The sequence below is a fragment of the Octodon degus genome, unplaced genomic scaffold, assembly GCF_000260255.1.
Source record: "Octodon degus isolate 3935 unplaced genomic scaffold, OctDeg1.0 scaffold00352, whole genome shotgun sequence".
Taxonomy (NCBI): Eukaryota; Metazoa; Chordata; class Mammalia; order Rodentia; family Octodontidae; genus Octodon; species Octodon degus.
Genome location: NW_004524928.1, coordinates 542094 through 558388, shown reverse-complemented (window position 1 = coordinate 558388; position 16295 = coordinate 542094). Strand labels below are relative to the sequence as shown.

At 40.6% G+C, this 16295-nt stretch overlaps 1 protein-coding gene across 2 annotated transcripts in view; it reads left to right on the top strand.

Annotated features, from left to right (window-relative positions):
* The window catches only part of Supt16h (SPT16 homolog, facilitates chromatin remodeling subunit), a 76793-nt gene that overhangs the window by 48288 nt on the left and 12210 nt on the right, over positions 1 to 16295 (top strand). For both annotated transcript variants that reach the window (XM_004648079.2, XM_023708351.1), the window contains exons 9-22: positions 5238 to 5311; positions 5445 to 5557; positions 7631 to 7696; positions 7797 to 7892; positions 7969 to 8084; positions 8173 to 8326; positions 9919 to 10046; positions 10871 to 11006; positions 11106 to 11232; positions 11461 to 11579; positions 12002 to 12127; positions 12446 to 12558; positions 13153 to 13228; positions 13831 to 14000. In XM_004648079.2, the coding sequence (XP_004648136.1) occupies positions 5238 to 5311; positions 5445 to 5557; positions 7631 to 7696; positions 7797 to 7892; positions 7969 to 8084; positions 8173 to 8326; positions 9919 to 10046; positions 10871 to 11006; positions 11106 to 11232; positions 11461 to 11579; positions 12002 to 12127; positions 12446 to 12558; positions 13153 to 13228; positions 13831 to 14000 (1614 nt within the window). The remainder of the gene's footprint in view (positions 1 to 5237; positions 5312 to 5444; positions 5558 to 7630; positions 7697 to 7796; positions 7893 to 7968; positions 8085 to 8172; positions 8327 to 9918; positions 10047 to 10870; positions 11007 to 11105; positions 11233 to 11460; positions 11580 to 12001; positions 12128 to 12445; positions 12559 to 13152; positions 13229 to 13830; positions 14001 to 16295) is intronic.

Here is a 16295-nt window from a genome sequence, read left to right as displayed (position 1 = left end):
TCCCTGTGCTTTGCTAAGCTTGTTCTAAGTAGGTGCTTTAGACCGCTGAGCCATCTCACCAGCCCCAGGGTGTTGTTTAATTTCCATGTATTTGGGTATTTTTCTGATTCCTTTTGTTGTTTATTTCCCGTTTTTATTGCACTGTGGTCAGATAATATGCATGGGATAATTTCTGTTTTCTTGCATACATTTAAACATGACCTATGGACTAGTATGTGTTCTATTTTAGAAATTGACCCATGTGCAGGTGAAAAATATGTGTACTGAGCTGTTATGGCTGGAACACTGTGTATGTACACCAAGTCCATTTGTTCCAAGCTCAGGTTTAGTTCTACTTCTTTGCTAATTTTTTGTCTGGTTGACCTATCTTTTTGGGATAAGGGGGTGTTAAGTTCTCCTGTTAAGATTGTGGTATTGGATCTTAGATTTTTCATGCCCTAAGGTTTGTCTTATATAGTAGGGTGCTCCCGTTTTGGTGCATAGATATTTATGATTGTTACCTCTTCCTCTTGAATTTTTCCCCTAACCAGTATATAGCGGCCTTTATTTTGTTTGATCATTCTTGGTTTGAAGTTGAGACTGTCTGAAAGCAGGATTGCTACCCCTGCTTTTTTCTGAAGTGCTGGGGCATGTAGTATTGTTTTCCATCCTTTGACTTTCAGCCTATGAATTTCTTTATGAGTTAAATGTGTTTCTTTCTTTTTTTTTTTTTTTTTTTTTGGCAGAACCAGGGATTGAACTGAGGCCCTTGCGCTTGCCAGGGAAGCGCTTATTCCACTGAGCCATCTCCCCAGCCTCAAAGTGTGTTTCTTGTATACAGCATATTGTCGGATTTTGTTTCCTAATCCACTGTGCCAGTCTGTTTCTCTTAATTGGTGAATTGAATCCATTTACATTCATGGTTAAAATTGAGATGTGTTGCCTTATGATTGACATGTTATTTACCTGTTGTTTACTCCTTTTTTCCTATGTTTAATAGTTTGCCCCATTTAGTGGGTTCCTTCTTTTCTCATTCGTGGAGTTCTGATCATTTTGGTCCCTCTCTAGAACATCTTTTAGTAGTCTGTGTTGGGTTGGCTTTGTCATCATGAAATTCTTTAGTTCTTTGTCATGGAAGTACTTCTCCATCAAACTTGAAAGAGAGTTTTGCAGGGTAAAGTAGACTGGGCTGGAATTTGTTTTCATAGACAGCTTGAAGTACTCTGCTCCGTGCTCTTCTTGCCTTCATGGTTTGTCAAGAGATGTCGGCCATAATTCTGATGGGTTTTCCTTTGAATGTGATCTGCTTCTTTTCTCTCTCTATCAGCTTTGATTATATTATTCTTGTGCTGGATTTCTGGACTCTTGACTATTATATATCTCAGGTATGTTTTTAATTGGGTTGAAGTTATTTGGCATTCTGTATGCTTCAGTTACCTGAAAGTCAGATTGTTTCCTCATATTTGGGAAGTTTTCTGCTATTACTTCTGCCCATGTTTTTTTTATATCGTTTGTATTGACTCCTCATTGATGCCTATTAGTCTCACATTGTTCATCTTTGCATCGTCTTGCAGGTGATGGATTATTTTTTCTTGTATCCTAGTTGTTTTTAAGAGATCCTTTCTCACCTTTTCACTAGCTGCCCCAGCGTCTTCAAGATCTGAAACTCTGTCTTCACTTTCACTCAAATGGTTTTGCAAGTTTGTGATTGAGATTTTTAAATTCCTCTATATCTCTTTGTTTTTTGTGGGTTTTTTTAACATTTATTTATTTATTTTGTGTGTGTGAGTGTGTGTGTTTGTGGCCAGCTCAGCCCACCAGGGGGCGGGGCTGGCTGGCATGTGGTGCTGGGGGATTGAACCGGGGTCCCTGTGCTTTGCTAAGCTTGTTCCAAGTAGGTGCTTTAGAGCACTGAGCCATCTCACCAGCCCCTCTATATCTCTTTGACTCTGCTTCATGCGATCTATTTCTTTCCTTTATTGCTCATTCAAGGAATCCATCATTTTTCTAATCTCTCTGTTTTTATCAATGTCTTCTTCAGAAGCAGTTATTAATTCTTTTACTGCAGACTTTTTTTCAGATTGGGTTTCCTCCATATGTTTCTGTATTTGATTCGTTTCAGATGCTATGAATTCAGAGATTTCTTTTTTTTTATTTCAGAAATTAACTGTGCTCTGAATTCCTCTATACCTTTCTGCTGATGTTACTTTACTTCTGATGCTGTTAGTTCATACATTTCAGCTGAGCTAATGTCCTCTGCACTTTTTCAGGGTGGGCATTGGGTTTCCCCCATATGTTTCTATAGTTGATTCTTTACTTCAAATGTTATGAATTCAGAGATTTCTTTTTTTATTTCAGAAATTGATTCTGCTCTGAGTTCCTCTATACCTTTCTGCTATTGTTTCTTTACTTCCAACGCTGTTAATTCATCCATTTCAGCTGAGCTAGTGTCCTCTGCACTTGTTCTGGGTGGGCTCGAGGCCTGAGATTGCATTTTGCTTCTTGTCATTGTCATTTCGTATAGGACTGACCTCTGGCCTTTGGTGTAGAGCTTTGGTGCAGTTATAACCTTAGCACCTACTGAAATTCAGGTGCAGATCTATTAAATTTTGAGTTTATCCAGTTGTGCCTGGCTTGGGTCTAGCTGTTGTGTTCAGCTCCTTCCTGCTGCAGCCATTGGAAGGTAACCTGTGGTGCCCCTCTGGCACAACAGTGAACCTGTGGTGCCCCTCTGTTGTGCCCCTGACCCAGGGGGCACAGGGGAGCGCAGAAGCTCTCCCACATACTATCTGGGCCTGGACTTGGAATGGATCTGGGGGTCCCAAGATGTCACAGACATTCTCACTCACTTGGCAGGCTTGGGGGCGGGGACTCCGGAGGGGTGGAGGGGTCCCGAGAACGCGGTAGAGGGTCTCACTCACAGGGCGTTTCTGAATTTTGGTCCGGAGATTTCCGCGGGCACAAGGAAACCGGAAGCTCTCCCACACACTTGTCGGGCCTGGGCTGTGCTGGATCTGTATTAATATTTTATTTCAAAAAAAAAATTTTTTTTATTTCAAGGTTTTATTTAATCTAGTATTTCTTAAATTTTTTTGATCCTTGGTGGCCCTGGTGGTGCACACCTGTAATGCCAGCACTCAAGAGGCTGAGGCAAGATTACCAAGAGTTTGAGGACAGCCTGGACTGCCTAGTGAGTTCAAGGCCATTCTGAACTTTAGAGTGAAATCCTGACTCAGAAAACAAAACCCAATTTTTTTGGACCCTGGAACATAGAAAAATACCTAGTATATGTTAATACAACTGAGGACATTTTTCACAAAGTAATATGAATTTCATAGTATTTGTTGTGATACAGTGTTGTCTTCCAACCAGTTATTCATATTATCAGATATATGCATGAAAACTTTAAGAAGAAAAGAAAAAGAGAAATGTATAAGAATTTTTTTTTTTCCTATTTTAAGGAAGGGTCTATGGGGTGTTCAGGGTTTGTTACTAGATCGGACTCACAGCATCCCAAGAGGTGGGATTGCAGGCTCGCACAACCATGCCCAGTCTCAATCACCATCTCAGTGCCCCCCCGGGGGGCGGGGGGAGAGGCTGGCACAGCAGGCCTGGGGATCAAATCCCCAGCCCCTGTGCCTGTTTGCAGGCACTTTAATGGCTGAGCTATTTGGCCCACCCTTGAAATATGTAAGAAATTAAGAAGAGAGAAAGCATAAACAACTGAAAAAGGAGACTAAACAGTGATACCATATTTTATGAACCTAATTATCAGTGTTCCAAAATTGTCTTTCTTAATTCAGTCATTCTTGTTTTGGTAATAATAATCCTTAATAGTCTTTGCTAAATTGCTTATAGGAAAAGTGCTAACTTGATGTCATGATAGATTAAAATTTAAACTGGTAAATAAGCCACAATGAAGTTTTGTTGTTGTTGTTGTTTTTCTTAAATTTTTATTTATCTGTGTGTGTGTGTGTGTGTGTGTGTGTGTGTGGCCCGCTCAGCCCACCAGGGGGCGGGGCTGGATGGCATGTGGTGCTGGGGGATTGAACCTCGGTCCCTGTGCTTTGCTAAGCTTGTTCTAAGTAGGTGCTTTAGACCACTGAGCCATCTCTCCAGCCTCACAATGAAGTTTTGATCTGATAAGTAATACAAGAAGATACTTAATTCTTCTGTATGGGATTTTGCAACTTACTCAAGCCAGTGACTACCTTTGAGTCCTCTTTAACTGACCAGCAGGAGCAAATCAGCATGTTTGCCTGCTTTACTTAAAAATTAAAGCAAGCATTAGGGATCTGGTTCCTTGGTAGAGTGCTTCCCTTTTGTAGTGGATATCTACTGGTGGTCAGCTTATTACACCCAGCTGAATTAACCTAGCATGGTGCTGGGTGCAGGAGGCTGTCCTGAGGATTGTTGCCAGCAGCATAAAGACAGAACAAGAGAAGCTGCTGAAAACACTGTTAAGGATGCTGTTTGGAGAAGCTGTTGGAACTTGAAAGCTGCTAGTTCTCTTGGGCTGTTCTGCTAGAGGACTTTGTCATACTGGCTTTCCTGATGAGCTTAGAGGAGCTCTGTTCCTCATCTTGAGCGTTACTTCCTGGCTCCAGAAGGGAAGATGGTGCACTGCTCAGCCCAATGGAGAAGCTTGTTACATGGGCTTTCCTGATGGGAACTGGGCTTTCCTCATTGCTGGAGGAGCTCAGGACCTCACGGTTGCTGAAGATGCTGTGGCTCTTTTGGGGAACTCTGGTGCTTACCTGGAGCATTGCTTCCTAGCTCCAGTTCAGATCCCTCAGCTGGCTAGCACAGATCCCTCATCCCACTGGCACAGGCTTTCTAGCTTCCACCATTGACCTTTGGGCCTCTCCAGCACAGATCCGAGAAGAAGTAGGCCTGCATGAGACTTTGTCGTGAGCTCTGGGCCTCCAGTTGGACTTGTGGGAGGCATCATTATGAGCTGTAGGACTTCAGCTGGACTCATGTAGGGTATTAGGATCTAGGTCCTCAGCTGCATTCTTTAGTATTAGTGTGCAGATAGATTTCCTGCACTTGTATATGATTCTTGGGTGATACATTTTACAATGCTACTATAAAACATGTCCTTACTATATTGTTTGCCTTGCAAAAACCCCAAAGCACAACATGTTGCCATCTCAAGGCCCTGGGCTTGCTCCTTAGCACCAAAAGAATACTGAATATTATACTTCATCCACAGAGGAGAAATTTTAGCATGTTGCTATACTTTTATTTCTTTTCAGATTTGGGATGGGGATTGAATTCCGTGAAGGCTCTCTAGTAATCAATAGTAAAAATCAGTACAAACTGAAGAAGGGTAAGTTTTGCATGCTGCACAGTAAGAAAATACTTTTTGGAGTAATACACTTTGCTTTATCTCCTTTTTTTATGTAAATCTTAATACTTTTCATGCTTTCATAACCAGACTGATCCTTGTTTGACCATTGTAGGAATGGTTTTCAGCATCAATTTGGGATTCTCTGACCTGACTAATAAGGAGGGGAAAAAGCCAGAGGAGAAAACTTATGCCCTATTCATTGGTGACACAGTGCTTGTGGATGAGGTATATGTTTCCTCTTTATTTGTTTATTTTTAATTCATTTTAATGAGAAAAAAGATAAAATAGCAGTAGTTTCAAAACAGTTTAGTAGGACAATTGCAATAATTAATACATTGCATATCGTTGTCTTCTTAGTAGTTATTCAGAGAACAAGATGCAGACATGATATCTCGCCTAAACAATATTAGTGCTGTGTTTCCTCTTAAACCTTTCATGTTCACTGACTTTTGGTGCATATTTTTTTGATCCTGTTTTGTTTTGTTTTTTTTTCCTTCTTTTTTTTTTTTTTTGAGATGGTCTCACTGTGTATCCCAGACTGGCCTCAAATTTGTAGCCGCCTCCTGCCGTTAGCCAAGCTCTTGAGTGTTGGGATTGCAAGGTTGAGCCACACACTTGGCTGGTGCAGATTTTAAACCTTGTAGAGCTTTTTTTTTTTTTTTTAACCTTTGTTAATTTCTAGGTAAGGCAAGTGGTAAATGAGCCTGAACTGATACAGGTAGGAATAGAAATCATAGCCCAGATACTGGGAATGATTCAAACCAAGCTGCTTGACAATGATAGTATCTGGAACTAATTCTGACAACAAATTATTAGCGTTGGGGGGCATACCTGGGATTGGACTCAGGACCTTGCACTTGCTAGGCAGACACTTATACCACTGAGCTATCTCCATGACCTGACAACAAATTACTTTAAAATTTTGGGCCAGTAGGATAGCTCAGCGGACTAAAGCAACTGCTTGCATAGGGACCGTGGTTTAATCCCCAGTACCACATGCCGCACCCCACGAAGCCAGACACATACACACACACACTGAAAAAAAAAATTTTTTTTAGCCAGAACTTTGGGTGCACATCTGTAATCCCAGCACTTGAGAAGCTGGGTGAGGAGGATCATTTCAAGTTCAAGGCCAGCCCTTGACTGCATAGTGAGTTCAAGTCCACCCTGAACTACATACCTTGCCTCAAAAACAGAAAAAGTAATCGCCGTCTCTCTTAGGCTACATATTACACAGTTCATTCAGTTAAAATGTATTTTTTTTTAAATGTACAATTTGGTCTTTTTTCTTTTTTTTTTTTTTACTTTTTAAAAATATTTTTATTGAGAACCAAATAGCAATGAAACAGTTTCACAACAGATTACTAGCACATTTTCGATAATTGATACGTTGCGTATTGTTGTCTTACTGGTTATTCATTCTGCAAGATGCAGCCATGATATCCTGTCTCAAACGCTATTAGAACAAACCTCTCTAATTCATTGAATTAAGAGAATGGAGCTGTATATCTATCCTAATTATTTTGAGTATACAGATACAAAATGTTCTTTCATTTCTATCCCCTTTTCTTGTTTAGTTTTGTCAGAGAAGGGTATTCCATTGTCATTTAAATCTTACAAGTGCATGGTCATTTTTAATGTATTTACAGTTGTGCACCCAACACTCAGGTTTTACTTTTTGAACCTTGTATTACCTCTGAATAGACCCTGAAAGCACAGAGAGTGAACCCGTTTTCTTCTTTCCCCTTTAGTTCCTCTAAGCTCAGCCAGCAGCTTTATATCTCTATAAAGATTTGCTTGTTTTAGACAGTTATGTAAGTGAAATCAGACAGTATGCAGTCTTTTGTGATTGTCTTTCTCTTAGCAGGAATTGATTTTTAATAACAATGGCAAATACTTAGTGATTTTTATGATGAGCTAACCATTTTATGTGTTAACTCATTGAATGTTTGCAGTTCCGCTATGCAGTAGATCCTGTACTCTTCTCTCCCTGTGCACAGATAAAGGAACTGCAGGTACAGAGATGTTTAAGTAACTTGCCAGTTGTTGGAAAGTTACCAAGCCAGATTTCAAACCAACTTGTATTTCTTCACAATTGCCTTAATGTTGCTTTGCACATTATAGTTCTTAATGAGGAATCATGAAAGTCAAAGTTGTATTTATTTAATTTCAAATTAAATATTTTAATTTAAGTATTTTAGAATTTAGCAGGTGCTAAGCATTGCCCAGCTCTATAGTAAGCTTCAATGTGGCATGTGCTTCATTTAAGTTGATGTCTGAATTCTCATTTTATTCTAGGATGGCCCAGCTACAGTTCTTACTTCTGTGAAGAAGAAAGTAAAGAATGTGGGGATTTTTCTAAAGGTAGGGCAAAGATAAACACGAAGGATTTCAATTCAACAAAGAAGTTAATCAAGAATAGAAAGCTAAATTTGATTTTTCTCACAATGACTTTTTCCCACAGAATGAAGATGAGGAAGAAGAGGAAGAGGAAAAAGATGAAGCAGAAGACCTTCTGGGAAGAGGTTCTCGGGCAGCTTTACTTACAGAAAGAACACGAGTAAGTTCACTGTTCTTTTAAATTACGATCTCATATGATGCGCATGTTTTGGCAACTTGGGTTCTTCCCTCACTAGAATGAGATGACTGCAGAAGAGAAGCGAAGAGCACATCAGAAAGAGCTGGCAGCTCAGCTCAACGAAGAAGCAAAGAGGCGGCTGACTGAGCAGAAGGGAGAGCAGCAGATTCAGAAGTAAGTGTTCACACTGAGCAGTGAGATTGCAGTAGGATTACTGTGTGATGGCAGACATTACTCAGGGATTTTTAAAATCTAATTCTAGGGCTCGCAAATCTAATGTGTCCTATAAAAACCCGTCTCTGATGCCTAAGGAACCACATATTCGAGAAATGAAGATCTATATTGATAAGAAGTATGAGACTGTAATAATGCCGGTGTTTGGCATTGCAACACCTTTTCACATCGCCACCATTAAGGTACTAATACTTGCTGCATCAGGTTTCTTCCAGACTATACGTTAAACTGCTAGTTGTGCTTACCGTAAGTACCATGTCCTTCTCCACTGCTTCTTCACACTTCCATGTCTCAGTTCAATGGCTTGCTTCTCTTTCTCCCTTATCTCCTGTCATTTTCCTTCAATAAAAAAACCAGAGTAGGAACAAAATTTGCATGATTTTTGAATTTTATTTTGGTATTTATTAACCTGTAATATGCATGGCACCAGATACTTTTAAGAATTCAGGGACTGAGAATATAGCTCTGTCGCACAGTGCTTGCCTCAGTTCAATTCCTAGTACCAAAAAAGGCAATGATGGGGGCTGGGGAGATGGCTCAGTGGAATAAGTGCTTCCCTGGCAAGCGCAGGGCCTGAGTTCCATCCCTGGTTCCACCAAAAAAAAAAAAAAAAGCAATGATGCCCTCCCTCCTCCCCACTTCAGTACCAGGGATTGAAGGTTGAATCCAGGGTCTTTGTATTAAACTACAACTCCACTTTTTTTTTTTTTTTTTAATTAAGACGAGCTGGGTATAACAAATCTGTGATCCCAGTGCTTAGAAGGGAGAGGATTGCCAAAAATTTAGAACCAGGGCTGGGGAGATAGCTCAGCAGAATAAGTGCTTGCCTGGCACGCACAGGGGTCCTGAGTTTAATCCCCGGTACCGCAAAAAAAATAAAAACATTAGAACCAGCCAAAACTACTTAGTCAGACCTTCTCTCAAAATAAACCAAAAATAAATACATTTTGAACTAGAGCCTCACTAAGTGCCTGAGTTACCCAGGCTGTTTGAACTTTCTGTCTTGCAGCCTCAGCCTCCCAGAGTGCTGAGATGATGAGTGAGCAACAGCCATACCCAGCTAATTTAGTGATTCTTGGGCCAGTGATGTAGCTCAGTAAAAGAACCCTTGACTAGCATGCACTAGGCCGTGGAGTCCATTCATCCCAAGCTGAAGGGGAGGATGGTTCTATTGATTGTTCTAGAAAACAGATACTCAGTAAAGTAAAAATAAGCTAGTCGACACATGTTGTAATCCCAGTACTGAGAGGCCAAGACAAATATCATAAATTTGATCCCAGCCTAGACAGTTTAGTGAGATGTTGTCTCAAAATTTAAAAAAGTTGGGAATGTAGCTCAGTGCAAAAACCCTGCATTCAGTCTCGAGTACCATGAATAAATAAATACTAGAATGAGCTAAGCCAGGGATGGTAGCACATACCAATAGTCCCAGCTACTTAGGAGGTAGAGGCAGGGAGATTGAGAGTTCAAGCCCAGCCTGGGCAACTTAATGAGACCATGACTCACAGCTTAAAAAAAACAAAAAAGTGGCTAGGGGTGTAGCTCAGTGGCAGAGCATTTAGTTCACATTGTGAGTGTTGAGAGCTTGATTTTGAATTCCTAATTCCACATGTGCAGAGCTAACTATGTTTATTAGATTCAGATTAAGGTTTACAGTGTAAATTCTTAGAACGCAATCAGCCCGTAATTCCTAATTTAGTTTTTGCATCTCTGTTACTACTGTCTGGGGAAAAAACTTACTGCTTTTGTTCTTGGTTTTTCTCTCTTTGAACAGAATATAAGTATGTCTGTAGAAGGAGATTATACTTACTTGCGAATCAACTTCTATTGCCCAGGCAGTGCTCTGGGCAGGAACGAAGGCAACATCTTCCCTAATCCTGAAGCCACTTTTGTCAAGGAAATGTGAGTACCCAGGAAGCCAGCCATCTTCTGTCCTCTGCCTAGGTAACACCAAAGCTTTCATCAGGGGCCCATTGTTCGGTTTGTTTGACCGACTGCATTATTTTGAGGATGGACCCTGATGCAGAATCATGAGTATAAAATATACTTACTGTGCATATTTTACAAAACAATCCTCAAATCAAATATGTATCACATTCTGTTCTGTTCCTTCTTGATGTGGAATGGGATGGCATTAGAAGATATTATACAAGAATTGAAAAATAAAGGCCGGCCAGATAGCTTAGCAGACTAAAGCGCCTACTTAAGACAGGCACAGGACCAGGGTTCAATTCCTGGTGTGCCCTGCTGGCCCTGCCCCCGGGGCCTGCTGAGACTTCAACTGAGACTGGGCACAGTGACGCATGCCTGTAATCTCAGCACTTGGGAGGCTAAAAACACGGGTCACTGCAAGTCTGATCTGTGTAGTGAGACCCTGTAGACCCTGTACTAAATATATTTTTTTTAAAAAAGAAAATTAAGTCTGATTTCTTTTAACCCCAGTGGGTTAGTTATGATCTGTCTTTTTTTTTCTATTGAAGAGGAAAAAAAGGAAATTCTTTTCAGCTTTTTAAATAGTTCTCACCATTTAGTACTACATTTTTCTCTCAAGAGACTATAAGCTGGGGCTGGTGAGATAGCTCAATTGAATAAGTGCAAGAGCCTGAGTTCAATCCCCAGCCCTGCAAAAAAAAAAAAGTCTGTAAGTCAATTACAAAATACAGTAATGGGTAGAGGTTACCTGGCCTGATCAATAAACTTTTACTAACATTTTCCCCTTTCGGCAGTACATACCGTGCCTCAAATATGAAAGCACCTGGAGAACAGACAGTACCAGCCTTGAACCTTCAGAATGCTTTCCGAATTATAAAAGAAGTACAGAAACGTTACAAGACTCGGGAAGCAGAAGAGAAAGAAAAGGAGGTGAGCCTTTGAATAGATGTCACGCTTATTCAAAAAGGAAATGTATTTTAGGGAACAGGTAAAAGGTACACGAGGATTCACATTTTTCCTACCACATAGGGCATCGTGAAACAAGACTCACTGGTGATCAATCTAAACCGGAGCAATCCCAAACTGAAAGATCTGTACATCCGCCCCAACATTGCCCAGAAGAGGATGCAGGGCTCCCTGGAGGCCCATGTCAACGGTGTGTACAAACGCTGTTATGTACCTTGGCATGTTTGCAGGAATAGCACATCATATAGTGCATTATGACAAGGCACAGCAGGGTGAATCTCCTAATGTGGCTGCTTCTCCAGAAGAAAGATGTTTTGTACGGTTACTGGTGTTCCCTCTGATCCTGTTTCAGATCAGTCAGAAGAAATACAGTGCCTCTTACTCTAGCCTGATGATACTGCCTGATTGTTTTCCCCAGGTTTCCGCTTCACTTCTGTTCGAGGAGACAAAGTGGATATTTTGTACAATAATATTAAACATGCTTTGTTCCAGCCCTGTGATGGAGAGATGATTATTGTCCTGCACTTTCACCTTAAGGTACACCTTCTCCTTAACTAGCTATAATTATGAGCTCATGGGGAAAATATTTAATTCTTTTTAACTTATAAAATCATGGTTAAAATTAGTTGTCACAAGATGATCAGGAATTTTGAATATGAGTATAAAGTCCATAGCACCTGGCAGCTAGAAGGAGCTAAGCATGTTTGTCACTTTCCTGTGGGATATAATCACAGCCAAAACCTAAAAGATTCCCCTAAATTCCTTTTTCTGAAATTAAAGTTATACTTTAGTCAAAGCTTCTCACTATTTTCCAAAGTTTATAGAGGCCCAAATTTTTATGTCATTTCCAACATAGGGAGTTTTATGTTTTTGAGTTCTGTTTCTCATGTCTTGCCTCTTTCTGTGTTAGTTGCTTAAGTCTCCTGATGTCATTATTGTTCTTCCTCTTATGCTATCAGAATGCCATCATGTTTGGGAAGAAGCGACACACAGATGTGCAGTTCTACACAGAAGTGGGGGAGATCACCACAGACTTGGGGAAACACCAGCACATGCATGATCGAGATGACCTCTATGCTGAGCAGGTCCGTGGCATCCAGTGTTGTCTGTGCAGTGTAGTGTGGCAGGAGAGGTCCACATCCAAGCTCAGGAATTGTATTTCATAAAAACTCTTCATCTCTGCACAGCTGCTCAAATGCTGAAATGGTAGAATGCAGTGGACTTGGGTTATGGATTCACCTTGACAGTAAGGGATTGGTGCCCTTCAGTAGCATGTTCATATTTGCATAAACATTTGCTTTGGAATTAAGAGAAAGAATACAAAAGCACTTTAGACTTTTTCAGAGGGGGTACTATTAAGAAGTACCCTGTGGGTTATTATTAGTATTTATTTTCTCCTACAGATGGAACGAGAAATGAGGCACAAACTGAAAACTGCCTTTAAAAATTTCATCGAAAAAGTAGAAGCTCTAACAAAGGAGGAACTGGAATTTGAAGTGCCTTTTCGAGACTTGGGGTAACAGAAGTCTTCCTTTTAGCCTAAAGTTTCATACTCTTCTACATTTTAGGAAAGTAAATTATTCAAAAAAAGAAGAAAAAAAAAAGGCTGGCCAAATAGTTTAGCGGATTAAAGCACCTGCAAGCAGGGGCTGGGGATCCTGGGCCTGCCGTGCCAGCCCCGCCCCTGTGCCAGCTCCACTCTCAGGTGCAGTCAGATGGCAATTGAGACTGGGCATGGTGGTGTGAGCCTGTAATCCCAGCTCCTGGGAGGCTGTAAACAAGCAGATCAATACAAGTACAATCTAGTAGTGAGACTCTGAACACCCTGTAGACCCTTCCCTAAAATATAAAAAAAAAATTACTCTTTTTTTTAAGTCCTCAGCACCAAAATCAAAAAATGAACCTCTCCTAAGAACAAATTAACATATCCCCTTTTTGTGTAATTATTAACCTTTGAGGCTCTACTCATTCTTAAAAATTTGTAAGTTTGTTTGTGGCTGAGGTGGAGAGCCTTCCCCAGGACACAAGTCTCCAGTGAGCATGGAGCTGTGTTTGGCCTGAAGAACCAGGGTCACCTGTGATGTGCCCACTCCTCCCCTTGTTCTTTCAGATTTAATGGAGCTCCCTACAGGAGTACCTGCCTCCTTCAGCCCACTAGTAGTGCGCTGGTCAATGCTACAGAATGGGTGAGTATTTCCTAGCTTGTTTATTTTATTTATTTATTTATTGTTAAGGATCAAACCCAGAGTCTCTGATTTAAGTACATGCTCTGATACTGAACATTACCCTACAGCCCTCTTGCCTCCTGTTGAGTAAGAAAAAAACTTGTTAGAAAAACGAAAGCAGAAGGGTTGGTGTTTTGCTCTTAATTATTCTGATGGTCATTTTTTGGTACTGAAGTTAGACTTGAAACTCATTACATAGCCAGGCATGGTGGCGCACTCCTATAATCCCAGAACTCAGGAGGCTGATGCAGAAAGATTGCCATGAGTTCAAAGCCAGCCTGGACTACATTGTGCAACCCTGTCTCCAAAAAAAAAAATTCTTTAGAAATGTAGGGGTTTTTCCAAAAACATTTTTTTACATAATTTCCTTTAATATATTTTCTTTGAAAGAAGATTTCGATCCCACAGATGGTTTTACTTGGAGTTCTTAGTGTTTCATACTGCTTCAGTTTTTCACAAGCACCAAATAATGGCTTAGTCTTTTGTGTCATGATTTAAATCCTGAAAGTATTTGAAAGGAAATAGTTCTATGGTGAGAGTAACGATCCAATTCCATGTGACAGCCACCTTTTGTGGTGACATTGGATGAAGTGGAGCTGATCCATTTTGAGAGAGTCCAGTTTCATCTGAAGAACTTTGATATGGTGATTGTCTACAAAGACTACAGCAAGAAAGTGACAATGATCAATGCCATTCCTGTGGCTTCTCTGGACCCCATCAAGGAATGGTTGAAGTAAGTAAAGCTCTCTGACCTCTAATTTACGCCACAAACATTTTATTGAAGAACTGAAGTGTGGGGCTGGTGAGATGGCTCAGTGGTCTAAAGCACCTACTTAGACCAAGCTTAGCAAAGCACAAGGGACCACGGTTCAATCCCCAGCACCACATGCCAGCCAGCCCACCCCCTGGTGGGCTGAGCTGGTCACACACACACACATACAATAAATAAATATTTAAAAAAAAGAACTGAAGTGTGGCTGGGTATGGTGTCATAGCTATAATCCAGCACTGGGGGTTATAGGAGGATCACTTGAGTTGGAGGCCAGCCTGAACTGCATAGCAAGACCCTGTCTCCGAAAGACAAAAAACCCCAAAGAACTGAAGTGTGGTATGTTAAAAATTAATCTATGGACAGTTCAGTGCAGTGACTCATGCTTAAAGAGCTGCTACTTAGGAAAGTGTCAAAAAAAGATCATAGTCGTAGGGTGTATGTGTGTTTAAGACAGGGTCTCACTATAGTTCAGGCTGGCCTCAAACTCACTGTGTAGTCTAGGCTGGCTTTGAACACACAGTGATACTCCTGCCAATTTCCCAGCTAAGTGTATATTTAAGAAATTGCCAAACCATTTTTCAGTGTGGTTGGAAAATGGGCAGTTTGTAAGAATCAGTCCTCGGTCACACCAACACTTGTAAGTTTTGTTAGGGTAACTGTTGTATTTAGGGTGTACCACAAAGTTTTCTGGTTTCAATTTTTGTTTCTGTGATGGCAAATGATGTTCAGTACAATTTCATATGTTTGTGTCCCATTCTTTGATGAAGTATCCATTTAAATTTCTTGCCCATTTTTAAAATGAAATTGATGTTTGAGTTCTGTAGATTGTTGAGGCTGTTAAGTACAGATTTTTTGTTTTTCTTTTTTTTTTTGGTAGAACTGGGGGTTGAACTCGCACCCATGCACTTGCCAGGCAAGCACTTATTCTACTGAGCCATCTCCCCGGCCCCTGTATTTGTTTTTCTTTTACATTATATTTCCTTGCATCTCCTCTTTTGTTTGTTTTTATGTTTTATGTTTTTTGCTTTTTGGTGTTTTTTTGGTTGTTTTTTTTTTTTTTTTTTGAGATAGGGCCTTACCCTTGTAGTCCAGGCTGGCCTTGCACTCACTACATAGCCCAGGCTTACCTCAAACTCATGGTGACACTCTTTCCTCAGCTTCCCAAGTGCTGGGATTATAGATATGTGGCACATAACCATTTTTTCTTTTGAGGACCTGACATATAAAATTGTGATTATCTATCTGATCAACTTGTTTGTATTTTGGAGGGGTTTGGATTGCTTTAGTTTGTGATTCTGGGGATTAAACACAGGGCCTTATGCATGCTAGGTAAGAGATATACCACTGAGCTACATCCCCAGTCCTGACCAACTTTTTTGTGTTTTGTGCTTCTTATGCCCTATCTTACACATTTTGTCTGACTCAGTGTAATAAAAACATCCACTTTTCTTCAAGTAGGATATGTTTAGGGTTTATATTTATCTCTGTGGTCTTGTTTCAGGTTAAATTGTACTATGATGTAAGGTTGAACACGTTTTGCATGTAAATAGCCACTTCTAGCATTGCCTTCTGAAAATGTTATCCCTTCTCCTTCATGTTACCTTTGCATCTTTGTCAGTTCACCCTTTCTGAACCTGCATTCTGTTCCATTGACATGTACAAGATGATTTAAAAATGCAGTGTGTTTAAATTTTTAAGATGTATTACAGTAAAAGATACGTTGCTATTAATTTCCCTCAAAGTATTCCCTCTCCTTTGAACGCACTTACCATTTTCTGTCATTCCCATTGGGGGAGGAAATGAGAGAGGTTTGGGCTGGGCTTAACCTGTGGCAACCCTTCTGCCTCAGTCTTTGAGTGCTAGAATTATAGGCATGTACCACTGCACCTGCTCCTTCCCACTTCTGAAGTAGTTGTAGGAGTTCTCTTTTGTGAGTGCCCTTAAAAGGTGTAATCAAAACTGGTGAATTCTGTTGGGGGGGGGGACATCCAACAGGGACATGCTATGTTGTGTCCTTATTGACTAGATGTGATACTGTGTGATATTTGATTTGTTCTTGGGGTCAAAATGACCGTGGAAGGTCAACATTTTTGTTGTTGTTGGGTTCATTCATTCTCTTTTTCTTTCTTTACTTTGTGTGTGTGTGTGTGTGTGTGTGTGTGTGTGTGTGTGTGGTACTGGGGATCGAACTCGGAACCTTGGGCATGCCAGTCAGGCACATATGCCACTGAGCCATCTCCCCGGCCCAAAGGTCAG